Source organism: Echiichthys vipera (genome assembly GCF_963691815.1).
Source record: "Echiichthys vipera genome assembly, chromosome: 20".
In the NCBI taxonomy this organism is placed as follows: domain Eukaryota; kingdom Metazoa; phylum Chordata; class Actinopteri; order Perciformes; family Trachinidae; genus Echiichthys; species Echiichthys vipera.
Window position 1 is genome coordinate 9,346,610 of NC_139845.1, and position 16,152 is coordinate 9,362,761.

The 16,152-nt window shown below is 41.5% G+C and overlaps 1 protein-coding gene across 1 annotated transcript in view; it reads right to left on the reverse strand.

Moving 5' to 3' along the window:
* iqsec3a (IQ motif and Sec7 domain ArfGEF 3a) overlaps positions 1-5,227 on the reverse strand; it is a gene marked incomplete at both ends in the record, with an annotated part of 99,141 nt that extends 93,914 nt beyond the window's left edge. Inside the window, one exon of the mRNA XM_083935405.1 lies at positions 4,620-5,227. Within this exon, the coding sequence (XP_083791531.1) occupies positions 4,620-5,227 (608 nt within the window). The remainder of the gene's footprint in view (positions 1-4,619) is intronic.
* Positions 5,228-16,152: the final 10,925 nt, after the last annotated feature.

The following is a 16,152-nucleotide window of genomic DNA, read 5'->3' on the forward strand; positions in this document are numbered from 1 at the left end:
CATTCTTCCAATTATGCCACTGGGAGAGACGAGGGATGCGTGATGTGAGTGAGAGAGCATTTTAATTTTTCATTTAAAGCTCTGCAAATGGATTTTCTACTTATTTTCAATCAAGCAAAAACAAAGATGAGCTGAGGAAATGGTGGTTACGTTGCAGATCCAGTACATCCCAGTATTCAGGGAATATTTGATTCCTTACTTATTTACTAATTAACAAGATAACCTGCCCATGTTATTAATCCTAGCCGCATGATACCTTTCAGTTATTTGTGAGAGTTAGCAGTATGTAACAGTTCAACATGTCGCACCTTGAACAGGATAAGGTGATTATACACTATAAAAGGATGGGAGATGACCTGAAGAAGCGGCCTTGGATAATGTACAATAGCATAAATAGCTCATTAACTGATTCCATGGCTAATAACAGTGAAGAGATGACCAATCTGGAAGTCAGTACTCCCAATGAAAGAATGTTGTGCATGGAGATGGAACAGAACCATAAGGGCAGAAAAAAGCAGACATAAGGGCTTTTCACATTGCACTCAGGCTAAGGAAGCTGTTAGCCTGGGGGTAAGAAAGCATTCACACTGGCACAATCCTTGGACAAGTGGCCTAACCCTGACTTTATCCTAGGGCTTGCTAGCCCTGGAGCAGGGTTAGCCCTGAATCTGCAAGGTCATCCCCTAGCAATCAACTTAACCTGGGGATAAAAGTGGCCAGTATGAAAAGCAAACGAATGAATTGTTGAATGTTAACATTAGTTAGCCTACATGTTCCAACAGAAACTTACCCTAGTAGATGTGCAGTATGAATCGTTTAGCCCTGGGCTTAGGTTAACCCTGGATTAACTGTATGTGTGTGAAGGGGCTAAGTGAGCCCGGGGCCAACTCTTAGCCCAGAGCTATCCTGGGCTAAAGGAATGCAGTGTAAAAAGCTCTAAAGCTATTCAAAACATAAAAGTCCCACATCACTGCATTAATTAGCTAACACAAAGCTTACTTAGCCAGCGTAAAGAAAAAACTGAGGAAAATACACGTATTGCTTTGTTGCTGAGGTTAGGACAGAAGATTGATCCAACACTCGTGACTATATGCTAAATATGAGGATAACCTACAGCTAGCAGCCTTCTAGCAGCCATGCTAAATCAGGTTACCTCAAAGACTGGAAACAGTTGGAAACAGCTAGACCATACAAAAAGCAAAGTGTAAAAAGTACAAAGTGCTGTTTCATGAAGAGTTTTGTCCTGGACGATTTCTTTGTTTTGTAAGGATTAAATAGCCTGCTGCCAACAGTGGCTTCATACTACAGTAATACATCAGAGGCAAATCAATCGTAGCGTGTCGCTAATTCTCGCAGATGCCAGTTCAGTAAACATTGCAACCACAAGGGGGAATGGCATGGATAATTATACAAACAAATATAAACTTAAGTCTTATTAGTAAGTTTGTGACATGTCCCTGTCATCCTCCCGCTAATATAAATCTATTGCTCCTCCTTGCGGCACTGACAACAGTGCAATACGCCATCTTGTCTGACCAAGAGCAATGCTTTGAATGGAAATTACAATGCTGCTTCACGTCTGCTGCTCTTCACGCGTCACTGCTTTTACATTAAAGAAATAAGACAATACAGTGTGCTCTCTCGCAAGTCCTCCTCATGTCCATCTCATTGTTCATCATTCTGCAGAACTGTCTAGGGGGTACAACTGATATATTGTGTTTGTCTGTCCGTGCCTGGGTGATTCCATGTGAGAGTGTTTACTTCTAGTGGCCATGTATACTATTCCTGACCCGCACTCTTTAGGAATTATGTCTTAATGGCATGATAAATAAATCGGGATTAACAGACACAATGCCAAAGCAGCCAAGTGGAACAGATGGGGTTCAACATGGTGAGTTGTGTGTGTGCTGCTCTGGCAGAGGCAGTTTCTGTGACCTTGATATTTGCATGCAAAGAACATTCAGCACCATGGACCATTCTGAAGCGCTTACGGTGCATATAAAAAGTAGAAATGTCATATTGTCCATCACCTAGCCATTGTATCTGTGTCTGAATTGATCCCGACTCTGATGTCATGCACACAAGATTGAGGCGGCCACAGTTTTCAGAGCCAGGAACCGCAGCTGCTCTCCACTGACTGCAAGACCCAGGGCACAATGCAACAATGTGACCTTTTACAGAAAGTTTTTTAATTTTTGTTGAATTGGAGCGACTGTGATTCAGTGCAGAGAGACTAAACACATTCACATTCATCAACAACAGGCTACTCTGTCATAATCGAAACAATTGGAGACTACATTCAAACTGATATATGTGTCTGATAACATGAATTGGATATAACAGGATGTGAGTGTTTTTGAGACTTCCTGTGCACGGAAGGCTGATGGAAAGGGCTAGAAACTTTCCGACTTCACTGCAGCTTTTTGTCACCACCCCCTGCTGTTGCTGCTGCTGCTGCTGCCTGCACCCATCCACTTCACAGGCAAGGCACAGCTCATCTCAAACGAGCCCAATGACACCAAGCATAAAGCCAAAGCTGCACACCAATGGCTTAAAAACAACAAAGTTAATGTGCTGGAAAGCCAAATCAAATCAAATCAATGAGTCCAGGTCGCAATCCAATCAAGAATATTTGGCTTGATTTGCAGTTTTGCAGAGTGGAATGTCAAACATTTGCAAATATTTAGTACTTTACATTGTAAAAATCTGTTTTCACTTTGAAATTAAAGTGTATTTTTCTGTTGATCTGCAACAAAAAATGTCACATTAGATCTACTTATATTCAATGTTGTAAGGAATGTTAAGATAAAACATAAACATCTAAGGGGGGGTGTTAAAAGCTCTGTCTGTATACATATATGCATCAAAAGACTGCAGAAGTCGAATTTTTACTAACTACAAATATGTGTATTGAGACATGACGTACAACCTGCGTCCTACTTTACATGCTAACATCATAAAAATATAAAGTGACAGTAGGTTCTGATACTGCAGATATGGAGGATGTGTAACTGATTCTATCTACCCTTGTATACTCTACCACTGTCCAAAAATTAATTTTCTGCTGCAACTAATGATTGTTTCCATCATCAATTAATCTGTGGATCATTTCCTTAAGCAATAGATGAATCATTGTCTATAAAGTATTAAAAAATTGTGAAAATGCATGTTTAGTCCAGGTGTATGTCTTCAAATAGCTTGTTGTGTGTGACCAACAGCCAAAAACCCAACAATTAGGAGGAAAAGGGATAAAGTTGGGTCTAGTGAGTGTCTGACACTTTTGCTTAATCATGAAAATAGTTGCCCCAAAATGGGAATAAATAGACCAAATTGAACAGAATTTTGACAGCACCGTGACCCCCAAAACACAATACTGACTTGCAACGTATCTACAAGGACGAAGATTCAAATAATCAAAGCTTACTGTTAACTCTCAAGAGGCTGCGGCTAATGTCTTTCTGTCTTTGTTTTTATTCCCCCCAGATATGTTCCTCCCAATGTGACATCCCTGTGTTTTAATGAGCAACAGTCTGTACAATCAAACCTCAAACGTAGGAGGGCTTCTTTTTTTAATGTGATGATGTGAAAGACATGTTGTCTCTGAGTCAGTGATATGCCTTCAGGAGTCGCTGCCGTGCTTGTTTTAAAATGTGTTTACAATGTCACCACGCTCTCCTGGCACCTGAAATTGCTACCTGATCCAAGTCTGGGAAAAAAAAAAGCAGAAGCATTTCTATAAAAAGCCCATTCCACAGTAAGAGCTCACCGGAACGGACAACAAATCCAAAGGTAAAGAATCCAAAGTAAAAGAAATGACTAAATCGCTGAGTGGAGAGAACCAATCCTCCAAACTTCCATTTCAAGTGAATACACTTCAGTGTGATGTCCTACACAGTAACAGCAGTCTACCTTGGTGTAGAATGAACAAACCACCACAGTTAAAATGCCAGCCTTGGTGCTCAAAATCAATATCCATTAAGCATACAATTGATTGAACAGGGCAACGACTGAGTGAATAATGTGAAAATACAGGAGGGGCTTGAATTACCTGTCAGAATTAAGCCTTCGCTTGTCAGGGGATGTGAAGTTAATCAAAGGCACATCCAACACAGGCCTCATACGGTGTCTGTGATACCATTTCACAGCATCTCTTTTCGGGTACTTCATAAATACCTTTGCTGTATCGTTTCCCTCAAAAAATGTTTCCAAATATTTCAGCTGACAACGCTTACAGGCGTGAAAACAGGCTGTGGCATTATTTCGGAGGGTCCTTGAGGGTATCACAGTGATTTCTGATTTCCAAAACATTTTCTATATTTATACCGGAAAATGTGCACTGCAAAAATATCAATCTCAGGTCTCATAAAACACTCAATTAATACTCAATATTACATCCAGTGACCCCGATAAGATTAAGTGTCACTTATTTCAATAAAAAGACATGTTGCAAACCACACTGCAGATTTAAACCAAACTGAAGCTCATTTGCATCTATTATAGGAACATTTGTGTTCTTTTTATCTGGAAATTATTATTCGAATTTAGTCAATCTCTCATTAAGATGGAGATTGTTTTATTGTTGTTTTTTTTGCAGTGCACACAGCATGAAAGCTACTTACTCCGCTTTTCTTGCTAGTCCAACTGAGCGGCAGAGAGTGGTGGGAGTCTGCGGAACCAGGGACTTGCAGCAGGGGCTTCTCTTGTCTTCCTCGGCGGAGTCCGGGCTGGCTTGGCTCGTTTTGGGAGACTGCGGCGAGGTGGGGACGAGCTGCAGCTGCTGCGGGTGATGGGAGGAAGGCGCAGGAGGGGTCGGATGCTGCTGAGGCTGGGCCGATAGACCGGGAATCTGCTGCTGCTGCTGCGGCGGCGGAGGCTGCTGCTGCTGCTGCTGCTGCTGCTGCTGCTGCGCCTGCTGCTGCGCCTGCTGGACGAGGTGAGACGCAGCTTTGTTGCTCCCCGGGTGCTGATGGAGGTTGGCCGGCGCCTGGGGACTGGCGCTGCGGTGAGTCGGGTGGTGGTGGTGGTGGTGGTGGTGAGCTGGCTGCTGGACGTAGTGATGAGGGTCCCGCAACTGTCGGTTCTCTCCTATCAGGTCCTCCACCTTTCGCTCGAGCTCGTCGATGCGCTGGCGCTGCGTCTGGATCAGGCTTTGCTGGTTCTGGACGATAGTGGTGAGCTCCTTCAGGTAAAGAACGGCTTTCATTGGATTATCCAGCAGGCTCTCCATTACTGACTGTAAATGTGGCCGTGTGCTACGTTGACTTCTCGTTCAGCTGGTTTTGGCGCTGCAAACCGTCGAAGGGGCCTCTGAACAGTGCGTAACCTGGATGCTGTGGCGGCCGTCTGACGCCTCTACGCTCTGCTGGGGTTGGGTAGTCTCTCTCCCTCTCTCTCTTCCTCTCTCTCTCCCTCCCTCTCTCTCTTTCTCTCTTTCGCTCTGTCTCTCTCTCTCCCTCCCTCCCTCTCTCTCTCTCTCTCTCTCTCTCTCTCTCTCTCTCTCGATACTTTGTGAGGATAACAGAAATGGTGCTGATGCAAGGGAGGATGAGCTTCACCGGAGTGCGGAGGCGGAGCCGTAGTGGACCTGTGATGTCAACACGCAGGGGAAACAGTGAAGTTGTCATGTACGTAAATCCACAGTGTTTTTGCATCTCATGGCCATGGTCTATCCCCCTGTCAGCTAAGTTCAAATGAGGGAATTGAATTTTAAACAAATTCGTTTTATTTGCTTTTAAAAGAATGATAGCTTGACAGAGTTGGACTAAACTGCATGCCCCAGTCACTCGTATTGGCCACAATGGTCTTTTTAAAATGCCCAGAACAAAAACAATGTTACTGAGCTAAACCAAACTGTGGATCAGTTGTGACTTGTTTGAGGAAAGCTCAGTGCACTGCAGCTTAGGAAAACGTGGAAATAGAACAAAATCACACAACCAAATGGAGAATGGAGAAAATTTGACTACACGTGCACAGCATTTAGAGAGAAAGCATTCTGCCAAAAACAGAAAACACAATCAAATATAGAAATGCCAAAACAGGAAAAAGGTTTCCAGGACATCAAGAAGTGATGTTGGTGTTGGAAAATGAGCGAACAAGTTTTTACACATTGGGATTGCATGATTCAGATTTTATTTCAGCCATTAGCCTTAAGCTGATCACTAGTTTACCAGTTCAAATCTGAATCATGCAATCAGACCAGGAGAGCGAATAGACTCCCTCCTAATGCTGCTTTCTTAGCGATATGAAAGTGTGAAAAAAAAACTTGACGAAGCGTGTAGGGTTTTATGCCATTCACCAGTTTCTTTTGGTATGCAAACAAAACATAAAGTTTTGGGGAAAAACTATAGGCCCCCTTTGCTCCTGCTATGTTGAGATAGCAGTATTTTTTATTCATTTTTTTCAAATCGAATCAGGCTGCCTTTCAGTCTGTGCCTTGGTATCTCTGAAGTTACCAAAAGGGAAATAAAATAAAAAACCCAAAACAAGTCAACCAGACAGATAGCACAAGCAGAGCAAGGAAAGGAAATGGGTTTTAGGTTTGCAGAGATGATCCCTCCTGATACGGACTGAAGTGATATCTCACTGAGAGAGTGCTCAGCTCTTCTGGTTGCTGTAGTTTGATGCTTTTCAGTTTTGCACTTGTGCTCCGTTGTACTGCAGATGTGCAGGAATGCATACTCCTTACTGGTCTGTTGTCAAGTGAATTATGTTTAACAGACCTTTGGGGTTGCGGCTGACAGAATGCTTTAAACGAACAGCATGGTCTAAAAGGAAAAATGTTGTTGAAATCTTAATTGTTTTATCATGATCAGTCTTTTTTTAATATACAAAGCGTGCCCACATTCAGCACGAGTAAATAAGTGTTTATCAGTGTCAAAGACTATTGAAGCAAAGGACAGAAAACAGAAAAACTGAAATGGGTTTCATAAAACTTTTTCTTTAAAGATAGCTCAGAGAAAATATAGATATTGTATGATCTTGAGACAGTGAAATATGACACAGTGGTCAGCCAGTAAGAGTGCAGCCAGGTCCCTGCTTCCATACGGCTGCTTTACCAGCTACACAAAGTGAAAAATGACCAGCGGCACGTGGCTGGAAGGAGACGAAAAAAATATGAGTTTTGCAGTGAGATTGTAAAAATGGAAATGGTGCCAGAAGTGACTTTGGTGTTGGGTGACATCTGCATCATCCAGCTTTTCTTATTATGGACCTTCTTCTGGAAGAGGTGCAACCCACCTTTAAAACCAATTACCTTAGAGAGCAGTCTGAGAGGGTCACACAACCTTGATGTGCAAGACAAGGACGGGGCACAAAGTGTGATAGGAATAATCATCTTTTTACTTAAGTTACCATGCACCTGAAGATGAGAAAACTTTAAAATCCCTCTGAATAAGACTAAAGCTGGAGATATACTTGCATGCTACATGCTTTTAATCATGTGTTAGACATGTGTATCTCTGGCTTCAGAGTCTAGAGCTGTGTAAGGAGCTTTGTAAGGCTGTACATTAGCACAGCGTTGCCTTGAGCTAAAAAGGCTAATGTCTGCCTGCTAGCAAATCAATGTTTGCCAGGTCTTATATTAGCTTGTTAGCATGCTAACATTTGCTAAATAGTGCAAATCAAAGCACACTTGAAGAGACATGTCATTAGTTCTGCAGATATTTGAGCACAAATCAAAGTATTTGATACATTCAAATTTTGAACTGTTAGTGGCGTTAAAGTGAGCAAAAGTCAGAAGATCAACAAAGTTATATACAGATATTTCACTAAAAGCCAAGGATGTCAACTGTCTGGTGGTGCTACAACAAAAGTTATTAAGTTACATCTGTGCAACATATGGGGTCATCTCTATGTTCCCCAGTCGCATAAGCCTATGCCTTCATTAATTCAGTATTTTGTTAGGGTTAGGGGTTACGGTGAGGGTCAGGGTTAGGGGGTAGGATTACGGCCTACATAAGCCAATTTGCCGTGGAATTCGGCATCGATTGTGGGGGAAAAAAACAGACGCGGGCAACATAGGACCATGGGAACATAAGAGCCTTTTTGGGAAAAGCGGGGAACATACAAAGTGGGGAAAATAGGACCTGGGGAACATAGGTACGCTCCCCAAATTTTCAGCACAAACCATCCAACGGTTGTGAATATATTTTAGTCTGGGCCAAAGCCGGGGACTGAAAAAAGGAAACAGACCTCGGGTAAAAACTTTTCATTTCATCACATGTATTAACTATATTACCACATATTGAAATTCCTCACTCCTGAAAGAGAGAAGTTTGAAAGTCGGCTGGTGGTGGTAAAGTTTTGCCCCGTCTTCAGATCCTCCTCCAGAACTTTTCATTTCAAAACTGTGTTATATCAATATAGGCTTACTCCCTTGAGTCCTGTTGTGTCTCAGGTTTGTTGCTGAGTTGAAAGTAGACCAGCTGCATTCTCTCTCATTATTCAGGGGTGTTTGATGCAGAGTCTAACACACACACACAAACTCACACACACTGAGTGCATGGTTGTTAACCCAAAGCAACATTTGGAGAGACAGAAGGTTGCCTTTTCGAAACCAAGATTGTCAGGAACAAACAAGGACTCCTTCCATTGTTTTATAGCCACAGCACACAGCACCTACATACATGTTAAAAAGTTTCAATTAGAAGTGACAGCTCTCGATTATTCCATCCCTGCAGCATTAAGAGTGATTTCTCACTTCTCCCCCCCATCATCAGACTCCGCAATAAAATAAAACTGCTCTATTCTGTAGCTCTTTTAGGGGCAGAACTTCTCATTAATATTGATAAATGGCTTGTTGCATGCATCCGACTTGACTCAGAATATGAGAGATGGGGTGACTCATTGGTTGTGGAGGTTTTTGTTTCATCACTATCCCTTTGCCATGAAAAATAACACACAATGAAAAAGGTGAGATTCATCTAAATGAAGCTGCCGTCACCATGTTTCGCTCATGAATGATGCTGAAGAAGTCAGGTACAAGTTCATGTAGTGAATAACTGATGGAGAGGGGAAAGTTAAAACCTGATGGAGAGGAGAAAGGAATTTAACATTTTTCCAAGGACGTTGGAGCATTAATGGCATTAGGGAAGCGATAAGAGCAGATAAAGCAATTACTGTCAGGTAGAGATTAATTACTTGAAACACACATTAGTGACACTGCAGAAGTGCCAGTTGAGATAAGCAATTCAGGAAGTCATGGGCATCTGGTAAGCACTTAAAATGATTTAATTGTGGCAATAAGGATTGTTTATTATTAACACAGCATGCAGCTGTCTTAATATAACATTGAAAGTGTTTTTTAATCCCAACATGAATTGGAGGTCATCTTTTAATACAAACAAGAGTCAAGCAGCTCAGTGTGGCAACACTTGGGCAGTGCTAAATGCAAATGTCAGCATGCTATTATGCTCAACATGTTCACCATGCTCATATTTGTTAATTTGTTTTTAACACAAAGTACAGCCGGGGCTGATAGGTTTGTGACCTATATTTGAAAAACTAATGGCATTCCCGTGGGGAACATGAATGTTTGAACCAAATGTTATGGAAATCCATGCAAAAGTTATTGAGGCATTTCACTCTGAATAAATGTCTACCTTCCAGTAACTCTAGATGAAAAGTTGGATCAGCAAAGTTAACTCAAAGGTTCATACATTATCTGGGAACCATGACTGTACCAATGAGAACTTTTCCTTACTGGTGGCATTCAGTGCAAAGTCAGCGGTAATCAAAGTGTTGGCAATTGATCATGAGGGGGAGGTGAAGGCCTCTACCATATTGTATGCCTATCCGTCCAGTTGTCGAGCCATTTGACTCAAAAAGCACAAATGTCAGCCTCCTGGTGGTGCAGGAGGATAATTCAATCGATAGCAACAGTTTTCATTCATTAATCATCTGAGCTACATGGATATCTGTATTTCATTTAATTCAAGATGTCTATTTTTAAATCTCATATTTAATCCCGTAAATGTAAGAGAAGCCAACACTGTGTGTTTTAGACATCTCATGACATATACTCTGCTGAGGTGAGTCCAGGTAAAAGTCATTATTCTGCATTGATTTTTCCTAGTATCTCTACACTGAGTTGGAGATGGAGATAAAAGAGGAGCAGGCAAACTAATAAAAGTAGTTTAAGCTTTGATACAAGTGAGACGTGGGTTTTGAAAAAGGGGCTGCAACTAAACTGCCCTACAAAGCCTAAGTGCAGTAACTTGGAAATCACTAATAACATAAATTTTGATCCTGAAAGTGTGGGGGTTAGGATTGATTTGGATACAAATTTTAAATGACAAACTAGTAAAACATAATCCATTATCTGTGTTCCATATATTCATTTGTTGTGACAGTAAACAATCTTTAACGCCATTTTTTTTGCTGTAGTTACTGCACCTAGGCTATGTCTCTCAAAACCACAAAGACTTCTTAAAGATTTGGACAGTAATAGGCTACGTGAAGTTTGTGCAAACCCTGTACCTTCATAGTTTCAAAATATCTTCCATGGTGATGAATTCCATCATAATCATTTATATTGAGACAGGTTGACCTGAGGTGATTTACGATCAATATATTGTTTCGTCAATATTTATATCCATGTCAATAGTTTAACTTGTTACCCGGAGCTTTTAAATCACAATGCACTGCACAGTTTTACAAAGACATGAATGAGAACACCAGAAAAAAAACCAATTGTCACTCTAAAGCAAAACATTTAAATTAAAGCCTGTGAATATTCTCATTTGTCCAGATCATCGTTACCCCCAAAGCAATTTCAGTCAAAAGCAACTGGACTTGGTTATTTAAATGACATTATACTAAGCTCATTGTTGAGCTAATTATACGCTTTGATTTCTACTCCATATTAGTTAGAAGCCCTTTTGAAAGTTTCCATCTGAAAAAGCAAGGAGAATCATTAATGGCTGCATCTTGTTGACCCCTGGTCAGCTTTGCCCCCCCTCCCTATTGGCTCAGAGGAGATCAATAAGAAGGGAGCGAGGCCACGGGCACCTAGATTAATTCAACCTATTCGAGGCGATGGGTGGAAAAGTGTGGATGGTGCAGCGTAGGGATTAAAATGCACATATATTAAGCACATGCAGCATATAAACGCATTTTTATTTTGAGCGTTTCCCAGCTTTAAAATTGTACACACCAATAAACTCCAATAATGCTGAGAAACTAAAAGAGTCCATTAAAGGTGTGTGAATACGTAATGCTGCAACTGAGAAAATCTAAATCTGCCAATATTCTGCAGCTCACTCCCAATATTGGCTCACTTTCCTCTTCGATTTGTAGGTGGATATACTACAGGGAAACGAAGATGGACCAAAGCCTGTCACAGGTGGGCGGAGTGAGGCCTGACCTGCTGTGTGAACCACCGCTGAAGCTGATGAAACAGCCGTGAAACAGCTTTTAGAGAAAGACAAACACAGAAATGACTCAAATATGAAAAGAGCTTCTCACTTTGGTCCACTTAACGTGTCACCTCTTGAGCTGCGTTCACACCAGAGGCAAATGACGTGAATCAAGTGAGAAATGTACATTTAAAATCAGTGCAAATGGTGCGATGACACGCGAGTCAGGCGAATCAGGCGAATCAGGCGATGCGACGTGAATGAAGCGTCAGGGGTGTCCAAAGTGGCGCGTCTGTAGCGACACGAATAAAGTTGGAAAAATTGAACCTTTCAGGCATCATCGCACCGCGACATCCATTCAGCCACGAGTTCAAGCCGACGACGTCACTTCCCTTGGGTACTGTTGTTTACATTCAACCAACACGGACTAGAAGCTAATTGTAGCTGTGTGTGGGCACCCAGTGCTCTACGACACCCATGTCATCTTCTACCAGGCCAAAATAAAAAAAGAGGAGGCGTGGGTGAAGGTTAGTGAGGAGGTGGGACTCTCCGGTAAGTTTTGAAGATATCTGTGGCTTGTTTAACTACGTAGCTTTGTCTGTGAAATGTTAGCATCAGTTAGCACTTGCTGCAAAATACACCCTGCTTGCTCCACTGTCCCCAAGTGGCCAAACAATCTAGGCACTGAGGTAACATTTCCGTCAGCTGTTATTGCTACATATAACTTTAGAAGCCTTTATAATTGTAATTCCAATTTGAGAGGTATAAAACCTGAAACTGAAATTCAGTTCAGGCTTGGACAGAAACTATCCAGGTTCATGTAGAGTAAGGCCGAAGTTTTGGGTTTTTTTACCAAATCATAGCTCTAATGAGGGACTTCATTGCTTAACAAAGATCCATTGATACAGACTGTCTGGATAATTAGGCAACTTGTAGTTTCACTTCAAGTGAGGCGCAGTCAACCCTCAACCTCTTAGTCGGGCTAGATCAATGAATAACAAATGTGCGACTTCATCACTTTGTTTCCAATTCATTTCCGTCTGCCGCTGAGGGATGTTCCATTGAAGTTGAAAAGAGATTTCACCTCTCGCTCCGAATCCAATTAACACCTCTTGACTGAGAGTATTGCATACTATGTGAGTGAGTGTGTACGCGTGTGTGTGTATGTGTGTGTTGCTTTCAGGTTAAACCCTTGAATCCACCACTCTAATGCTTTTTTAAAGCCCCTTTTCTGTGTCATTACCTCCAAATATAGACTAACATTTAGAAAAGAAACAGGATTTGCCTCAAGCTGCTTGTTTGTCGCATCACCACAGAAAGCTGTAAACACATACAGTAGCTAGTTAGTTCGGCACAAGCCCAGTGGTAACGGAAATGGGCTTGTTACAGGAAGCCTGCCAGTGTGTAGCCCCAAACGACCAGGGGGAAGTGAAGTAAGTTCATGCATTTGTCCTTTGCCTTCTTGAAAAACAATTTGTCGAATTCATGTGCCAGTAGGGGTAAACCTTCTCCTCAGGCTGCAACAATCAAAAAGCCTATTTGATTTGGTTCTTACACATACAAAAGGTCATAACCCTGAGCTTGATGGAGTTTTTCATTCTTAACAAAACGATTTAAAAAATGGCAAAAAACGAGTAGAGAGCCGGCATGTATGAGGAGAAAATGTGCAACAATATGCGAAAATATTTTATGAATACGTTTCATCTATATTCATTTCTCATGGTGACAGCAGGTCCTTGCCAATCACCGGATTATCCACCTGGCTACACACCTGTTCCTCATTCCCTCATTAGCCAAAGTTTATATATACACCCCAATTCCTGTTCCCAGAACATCCAAGTTGCCCACCTGTCATAGTGCTCCAGCCATGTCTACCTACTCTTTAAACTCCTTCTAAAGTTTCTAAATGCTGCTGCTTGTCTGTGACTGCTCTCTGCACTTTAAGTTGCTCGTTTTGATTCTGTCGGCCTGTCTCTCTGACTACTGTCCTGTTAAAGTGCGTTTAATTCAACCTGCTCTGCTTGAGTTTCTGCAACTGGCTTCTGTTGCCAAGTACCTGAACTATGACAAGGTGTTGAATTTATTTGCGGTTGAAATTTATCTGTCAGTTACAGGTTTAGTTTCTCAACTGGAAACAATATGTCTTTGTTTTTGATTGGCATCTTGTGACTGTGATTTTTCTCAGTGCGTCAGACCAATTCTGACTGTGGCACACTTATCTCACTGAAGGACATTTTGACAAGACAGCATGAATCTCAAACTCCCAGTCACCGGGCAGTCTGTCTAATCACCAGGCCCACCCTCTATTACTGTCAAATAAATTCCAATATTGTCAGCCCCCTCTAGTCCCTGAAGCACACTGCTAGTGCTGTATTTTGAAGATTAATGACACTGACCACCACTTACTCATCAAGCCTCACACACACGTACGTACACGCTGCAAACAATGTAATCTGCTTCTGTGTTTTCTTCGCACACAAACTCATTTTTCTTTTCCTCTGGGTTATTCCATGAGTGAAATGAACTGGTGCTGCGGTAATTATTTATTGTCAGGCTCTACTTCTTCCATCCTACAACTTGTGGAAATGATGAGTTCTTGTTTCCAAGTTAGAAGAGTCACAGATGAATTGTAAATGTATTCGTTGATCTCAAAATCATGGATCAAAGCAGAGGTAGAGTAACTTCCAGGATCTGTGTTTTGATATCAAACAAGCAGGTGTTTGCACACTAGTTACCTTCTTTGCACATATGAGAACACTCAAAATGTGGAAGGAAGGAACTGTACTGAAATGTCCTCAATAGGTGGTCTGAGCCATGCTTCGGTTTACCTGTGTATTCCAGGTTTCCTTTGCCCTCTGTCATTGTATTTCTGCCCTCTTGGCTTTCCCTAGATGGATCACACGCTATTGCACTGAAATCAGGCCAGGAATACATGATCAGTTTGTCATTACGCTGCAAAATTCTTCTCCTTCATGCCTGTCTCCTTTGGAGTCTCCTTTTGTTTTTGTGCCAAAAAACCCAACACTTTTTTACTTTACCCATCCCCATATACAACAAGAATGTGGAAAAAACAAGAACAGCAACTGGAGTCTTGTTTCAAGTGAAAACTATCCATAACCCAAAGGTCTGAGCTCCGGAGTAAACAGAAACTCTAAGACTGAGGCCACAATAGAGCTGAACTGAGAACTGAGTCATTTCTCAAATTAACTGACAATGTGATCGCTAGAAAAATGTCCTTTTCCTGTTGATCCGCTTCTGGTCAGGGTCATCAGTTGATGAGTTTGTAAACTTGGAGCGTTTTCCCTTTTGGTTCTGTATCTTTTCATACAGAGAAATGAACCAAAATTACTGTAAATCACACAAGAATGTTCTAGTGGTAATACGTAAGGTTTTTCCACACGAAGATAAAGAGTTGCATGTAGTTCCTCAACCTTTTCAACAAAAAGAAATATATGATCAAATTCATAATCTTGTTAATTGCTCACCTCTAATATGAACAGCTGCTGTCATTCTAAAAAGCAATAGTTACCATATAAAAGAAATACTTTGTTTCACACACTTCAGTTTTGTTAAAGTTTTAGAAAACTGCAAGCCAGAGAATGAAAATGAGAGTCTTAAAGCTGAGGGCAAATCATTTACTGAATTCCCATGGCTCAACACACTTTTCAGCCAACTTTCAATATTTATAGCAATATCCAGATGTACTGTATTCTTCTGATTGTGGACTGCCACCAAGTGGCTCTGACAGGGAAGCACACAGTGTGTGGCATCCCATAAGCACATGAGCAATGCTGACTGTGTTGGTTTGAGTTTTGGCATATTAATCCACGCTCCGATGTGTTTGTCATCTCAACAGGGTTTCATGGAAATCTCGGCGGCGTGACCTTTTTGCATTTCACAGTCACACTGTGGTGTTGATGTAAATGAACACTGGATAGCACATCTGGAACATTTGTTCTATGTGAAGGTCACTCTCATCAGTGCCTATTTATAGATACAGTGTGAATCGAGACCTGGATTATCAGCTTGCTAAACCTGACTGCAAGAGGTCATATATCAGCTTTTCAACATGACAAAACACACACACACACACACACACACACACACACACACACACACACACACACACACACACACACACACACACACACACACACACACACACACACACACACACACACACACACACACACACACACACACACACACACACACACACACAGTCGTCGTCGTTGGTGATGGGACAAACTGAGAGAGTGTGTCTTTTCACCATTCAGATTTCACACAATCATCACACATTGTAGGTGGACTTTGGCATGCGAGTGAAATGTGCATCAGCTGTGCACAACCAGCCCATAAAAGCATACAATACACCAACTGAAGCTATTGTTGGTGTTGCTGTCATACTTCCAAAAACAATAGCTGCGCAACCACAGCAGGTCGACCAACGTAGACAGAAGAAGCACACGTATGCACGCAATGTGTAGGACTACAATGCCAGCGGGTTTTGCTTTCCAAGGCTCGAGGCTATGGAGGAAAGCATCATGGCTAAAATTACACCCTGACATTCAAGTCAAGTCTCTTGTGGTTCATTTCTATCGTCAAACTACTAAATACTTCTAAATATAACTTATCAAGAAGTACTGAAGAAGAAGTAGTTCTATTACAGGTCCCATATTTATACACTTTTTAATAATAAAAAAAAAAGTCAAAGAAAGCTCACTTTTTACAATAGGGTTCCTTTAAATATATCATTTTTTCTGTTATGGCTGTATCTGAGAGATCTATTTAAACATTA